At 45.1% G+C, this 6,239-nt stretch overlaps 1 protein-coding gene across 2 annotated transcripts in view; it reads right to left on the bottom strand.

The window, feature by feature from the left end:
• Positions 1 to 4,394, bottom strand: part of LOC133349488 (6-phosphofructo-2-kinase/fructose-2,6-bisphosphatase-like) — a 33,142-nt gene extending 28,748 nt beyond the window's left edge. The window contains exon 1 of one of the 2 annotated variants that reach the window (XM_061562985.1): positions 3,839 to 4,394. In XM_061562985.1, the coding sequence (XP_061418969.1) occupies positions 3,839 to 3,935 (97 nt within the window). In that variant the 5' untranslated portion in view covers positions 3,936 to 4,394. The remainder of the gene's footprint in view (positions 1 to 3,838) is intronic. The other variant, XM_061562984.1, reaches the window with a different exon arrangement.
• Between the last annotated feature and the right edge of the window lie 1,845 nt (positions 4,395 to 6,239).

Here is a 6,239-nt window from a genome sequence, read left to right on the forward strand (position 1 = left end):
GCCAAACACTATCAATGGAATTTGCCAAACATCCCAATGCTGGACACTCACAATAAATAATATAATCGTACGACTCCGTGCGGACTTGCTGTGAACATATTATTGGTATTTGTTGACATTATGAACTCATACGTGTTATGATACCACACATTCTTCGTGCATCATAATGGCAAGAAGATAATCAATCTGTGAATCCATCCCCGGTTAACATCCCCAGTAAACAAAATCATGCTCACACGAAGAATATATTTGTGGACGGTGCTACCATTCCTATACAGTACATTTGTGCCACATGTATTCTTCTGCATTGTGGCTCAGCCTATAAATACTGTACTGTAAACCCAATGGACTTGAGACTTCATATGGAGAGACTGCATGATGACATTGAAGAGTAGGGCACAGAAAGCGATCTCCAGAAACCGAGTGTTCAGCGTGGTGTCGAGTCACATAGCCACGATACGCGTTTGTGTTGTTGCTTTTACTCTGCACGTCTCGACGGATGCTCTTGCGTGCTACTTCAGGACACCGTACACCTCGAGACCTCAGCAGCACCAAATAAAGACCTAAAACCAACGCTCCGAGCAGAAACACGCGGCCCTGGTCGTCCCCGAACAAAAGTAGCTTGTTAGCATGATGAACCTCATTTATAGTCAGGTGAGAGTACATAGGTGTGTTACATATTTTTTAAACAGTTTCACTGCGGACTAGCACAAATACCGTAATAGTAGGGTAATAGATATATTTTATAATTCTCAGCCCTTTGTCAATGCACTGCTAGATGAAGACCTCCCCCATGCCGTGTCGGTCACGGGGAATGCTTAAGCGTTACTTCACCAAACTAGTCAGTGCAGCTTCAAGGAAGAGCACAAGAAAGATTCCGATATCACTCGCCACTGATGTTAGCCACGACTGGGAATCTCACTCATGGCCAGAGGTCGCAAACGGATTTTGATTCCTTACCCGTACCCGGCCGCACCAGGGTCGCAAATGGGTACCCGTACCCGGCCGGGTACGGATTCCCGTTTCCTACCCGTACCCATACCCTACCCGAAATGAGTGACGAACGGTTACTCACCAGTGACTCACGGCCTACCCGTACCCGGCCGCACCAGGTTCGCAAACGGCTACCCGTACCTGTACCCGGCCGGGTACGGGTAGCCGGGTATCGGGTAGGGTACGGGTATCGGGTACCCGGTTGCAACCTCTGCTCATGGCACAGCGCATCAACCGCTGCACCACGCACTCTGGTGGGGGAGCAATACCAATTTAATCTCAGTGTGATTTCCCAGACAAAACTGGCTTGGGCATCTGCACAATGGTTCTTTCCAGCCTGTGTCATGGGATCTCTTATGTCCACAGACGTCAGCAGATGACAACGAACCCCTAAGAAGGATGGTGTGCATGGCTTATGTTTATCTAAAGCATTGCCAGCTGGATTTTATAAACTTGATAATTTGTTTTGGCTGCCATGACGGGAGATCAAACCAGAAATTGTTGCATCGCGTGTTAAGACCAGTGCCGAATGTGTTTGGAACTGCTGGTGCCATTCCGAGCCAATTTAATCTGCTGACTAAGGGCGATGAACGGCACCTGCGCAGAGACCAAATAATGTCACGTCCAAATTAAAATAAAATTTAAGGGCTCCCGTTGGCAGTGATTCGCAAGCACAGACTGAAAATACACTGAGAATGGCAGTCAAGTATTTTAAAACCGTACTGAAACATTTAGGTACGGTAGGGGTGGTGTGAACCCAGCTTTTGAACTCTCTGTACCCAAACTTGTGGAGGTCCTGCAATCATTGCGCTTCTCACATTTATGTAGTTAGCACGGTTGGCTACGTACGCCGCAAAATAAGTTCAACACACATGCATAAATGCACAGCTCTTTGGCAATCCACTGCTAGACGAAGACCTCCCAATTCTCCGTCATTTATTTCGCGTTTTGTGACAATACTTCATCCAAGCTGCGCTGGTCAGTGCGGTTTGATGGAAGCAGGCACCCAGGAACGGTCCAGGTGTCACTCACCACTGATGTTAGCCATGGCTAGGAATCTAACTTAAGCTGCCAGGTTCGTAACGCAGTGCGCGCTTACATCTGCACGCCGCCGCTTCTTCCCGTAATTTCTGCGTCGTGGTGAGAATGAAAACATTCGCTCAGCCCACTGCAGACACATGAACGGCTTCACCCTGCGTCAAGGCTCATTGAAGGGCACATCAAGAGAGCATTACTGTACATCCCGTTCTATCCAAAGCAGCAGGGCTGTGTTGCCTGTAGTGTCGCTTGCAGACCTGTAAAGCGGTGCTAATGTGCTGGCTAAAGAGAACCATTGTGGAAATTCATCAGCTACATCGCCAATGAGCTGATGGAAGGGACAGATGCTGATTAAAAGTTCTGAAACAAGAGGCAAGGGGCTGGGTGGGTAATTAATGGCATATGTCATAGGTGGGTGCAGAAGGCATGGGCAGTGATAATTTCTCATACCCTGTTTTCAAAAGACTTTCCTCAATGGACTGTTAAAATAAACCTGGTACAAGTGTACTGTGTATATATATACATACACGAGATTGCACATGGATACACACTGCGGTATTGCTTACGGTATTAAGTGACGTGGGCTTATAATTAGATTTCAGCAGCACTGCGGGGAAGAGGTGCCTTGGCTGGTGGTGGAGCATGGGATGACTTTTATCTGGCAGTGGATTAATGGCTAAAGATGCTGCCATTTGTGACAAGGATGATGATATACAGCCACATTAGGCAAAGTATGCTCAATACTGTGACTAAAAGCCAATTGCTACGATGCCATTTTCCCGAAAGTGTGTTTGGATCAATGTAGACCCTGCAGGGAAAACTGAGAATGATGAAATAATGGCCATTGTTAAAACAGATGGTAGCCCATTGATGTGGAACATACATGTTAAAATGCAGGTCTTGAAATCGCTCTCGAGTACAGATGGCCATTATATTTATTTTATAATTCATTGATGGTGGGTAGTGTGTGTAGCGTGTATGAAAGGAATCTTTTTCTAGCCAAATATCCCACTTATACCGTGAATAAAGTACCGTACGTTATCATTTGACCGATGATGGTCTGGGACGATTAATACCTGGGCGCATGTATAACGATAACATGCTTAATTGTATCACGATGGATACAATAACAATAATTCAGGAACCGATATACTCGAGGCCTTGTGCATGATCAATCGGGAGGACAATAAGGACTGGATCACATGACACGTGCATAACAATGATGACGATCGTGATTGACAACGTCACTTAGTGATTAATCCACAAGAATCACCGTTGACTGGATCGTGGTGGGCACACGGGAGGGGTGATCAAGAGGACAAGACTCTACTTTGTGCATTCAGCACATTGTTAATTGGATAATGAATGTATAACACGTGGGGTTAAGACGGATACATAACTTTGGAACGAACACTTGATCTGGATTAGATGATGGATCATTACGAGTACACGAATACGAGGGATACATTACGCATTATGAAGATATCACACAGTGAATTGGGCTACGATACGCGTCGACAATGCTTATGACACACGACTTATGAACACGACCGCATGGTGGAAATGATCGGAATAAACACACGGACAGATTGAATTGTGAATTTATGAACGTACGGGACACCGACTGAAATAACACGCACGTTAACGATGGCCTATTAATGAACACGTGGCGCATGGATGAAGTGGCTCGTGATGGACACGTGAACAGATGGTAGATGATACAAACATCGCCCACCTTATAGCCTTTTAACAGACTGTGGGGGGATCGTCTAATGACACGTGCGGTGATGTGTGTGCACGCACTCACCGCTCTTGCCCCGGCGTATCGGTTCCTTTGCCGGTGCGTCGCTGCCACATGGCACCCAAATCTTCTGTAGCCTCGTCTGCGTCAACTCGCGCGGCATTGTCAAGCTAAGAAGAAGCTCTCTCTCGAACCCTTCCACTAAAACAATCTGCTATGTCCTTCCTTACAGCCTCGACGACTCGTTGTGAAGAGCGCACCAAAAAAAAAGAGAGAGAGGCCTACGTGGCCATACACCCTCGCGAATAAGAAAATTGCGTGCTCGCGTATTTAAGACGCTGCTGTTGCTGCTGCTGTTGTCTCTCGCTCAGTTACCGCTCGAGTCTGGCTTGACCACTGCTGTCGCCTCTTGTGCCGGTGGACAATTTATAGGGCGAGCGAGCGAGCGAGAAAGCAACCGGATGGGGGAGTGGAAGGGGCATGTCCCAAGGGCCCCCTTTAGGATGTGCGGACGCCCGGCACCCACGTGGAGACGACGGGGTGGGCTGCTGGGGGCTGGTCGAGCGGGCACCGTCGGTGCACGTGCGGCGCGGCTCCTGCTCTTGGCACCGTAGCGCACGTGCACGTGGCGCGCACGTGTTCACCCCCCCCCCTCCAACCCCGTCCACACGTTAAACTGCGGTCAAACGCAAACCGGTTTAAAGCAAACGAAGGCAAAATTTTTTTTTTTAAAAATCGAACGTTTATAAACGGCCTTAACTAATTTGTTCGGGACAATTAGCAAAATTTGTTTTATAATTTTTAAGAGATATATTTAAAGTGGTACGCGCCGTTATCGCAACAACACCCCCCCGCCCCCTCTCGCGTGCTCGATGTGGTACGGTCCGCGTGCCGGGCGTGTGCTCGGGTGACGTCACGCGTTGGGAAAAGCGGGAGGCCCCGCCCACCGCGTGACGTCACGGCTCCTGCACGGGGGCTGTTCGACGGCCTCCCGGCTCCATGTGGCCACGTGGCCGACTCGTGCCTTTTTTGACTTGGCCCAGTGCACGACGTGTTTGTTGTTTGTGCGGCTTGAGTTGTTTGGCTCGCGTGTTGCTTTGCCGCTTTGTTGACGCTTAAAAATCATGACTCATGAGCACAGGTTGCAGTTTTGGTCATGTGCATAGCTTGAACTATTGAGACGTTATAACCCAATAAAGTGCCAGTTGAGACAAGGCTGTTTTGTAAAAGACATTTGACAAACAAATCGTCTAAATTCTAGATTTGAAGCTTTCGTGACTACAAGGATTCATACTCTTAGTTCTTTCGGTAAAGTCACGTAGGTAAAAAATGAAATTAAAATGAATAAAAATAAAACAATTTTATTTTTATTGAAATTAAAAAAAAAATTAATTTCATTTTTTACCTACGTGACTTTACCGAAAGAACTAAGAGTAAATCGTCTAAAATGTTCGAGATTTTTTATGTATAATTTAAACTGGCAGTATAACTGTAGTCTTAAGAGCCCAATGATGTATCAGTGAGATGGTATTTGAATCACATTGGACGAATAATACATTACCAGTTCATTGGTAAACAAGATGTAAAAATAATTGCGATGCTCAATGGAAATACATGACCATTCAAATTTCGCTTGGCTTAGCATCTAAATGCAATCACATTTGAAGGCACTACAAAATCGTGAGCATATTTGGCACAGAGGTTATATTTACCAAAAAAGAACAAACTGCCCTTTAATTGTATACATTGTGTCTTAGTGTGCTGGCAGTGATGCACAAATAACAAAAACATTTGTCAATAACACTGCCTTAAAATATATATAATATGCGACGTTTCGGGCTATGGTCCTTCACAGCATATTGGTAAACAAGTGTTCGTGGAGGAATCGCTGAACTGCAAGAACGCTCGCGAAGCCCTCACGTGGCGAGCAGACCACTCAACATTGGAATTTAGCTCCTGAACATCTTTCATTACGCAAGAACAAAACTGTGTATATACTTGGTTCTTTCGGTAAAGTCACGTAGATAGAAAAAAATAATACAATGAAAATAATGAATAGAAAATAATTAAAGCAAAAAACCCACAATTAAATTTAAAACATAGTTAAATAAAATTTAAACTACTGAAAGTAACACAACAAAATAGCTAAATACTGCCCTCTAACGGTCAAATTCTAATGCATTGCATAAAGCTCCAGAAAAGAACACAATAACAGCCTTCAAAATACAATTAAGCAGGCTTGCATTCACCATTTGTTACTTTCACTACTTAATAAAGGGGGTTATAGCATTTAAATGTGGAATATGTGCATCTAAAGCGTCTATGTTTTTATTTAAACAATGAAAAAACATCCATTGAATTAAACACATGTCAACTGGTTTGTCCAATACGTCAGAGAAACATCGGGTTAGTGTATTGCTTTGGTCCATATTCAAACGTTTTGATGACTGTCGTTAGAGAAAAACAA

This window comes from Lethenteron reissneri, chromosome 30, assembly GCF_015708825.2.
Source record: "Lethenteron reissneri isolate LAM-NWPU_2019-01 chromosome 30, ASM1570882v1, whole genome shotgun sequence".
Taxonomy (NCBI): domain Eukaryota; kingdom Metazoa; phylum Chordata; class Hyperoartia; order Petromyzontiformes; family Petromyzontidae; genus Lethenteron; species Lethenteron reissneri.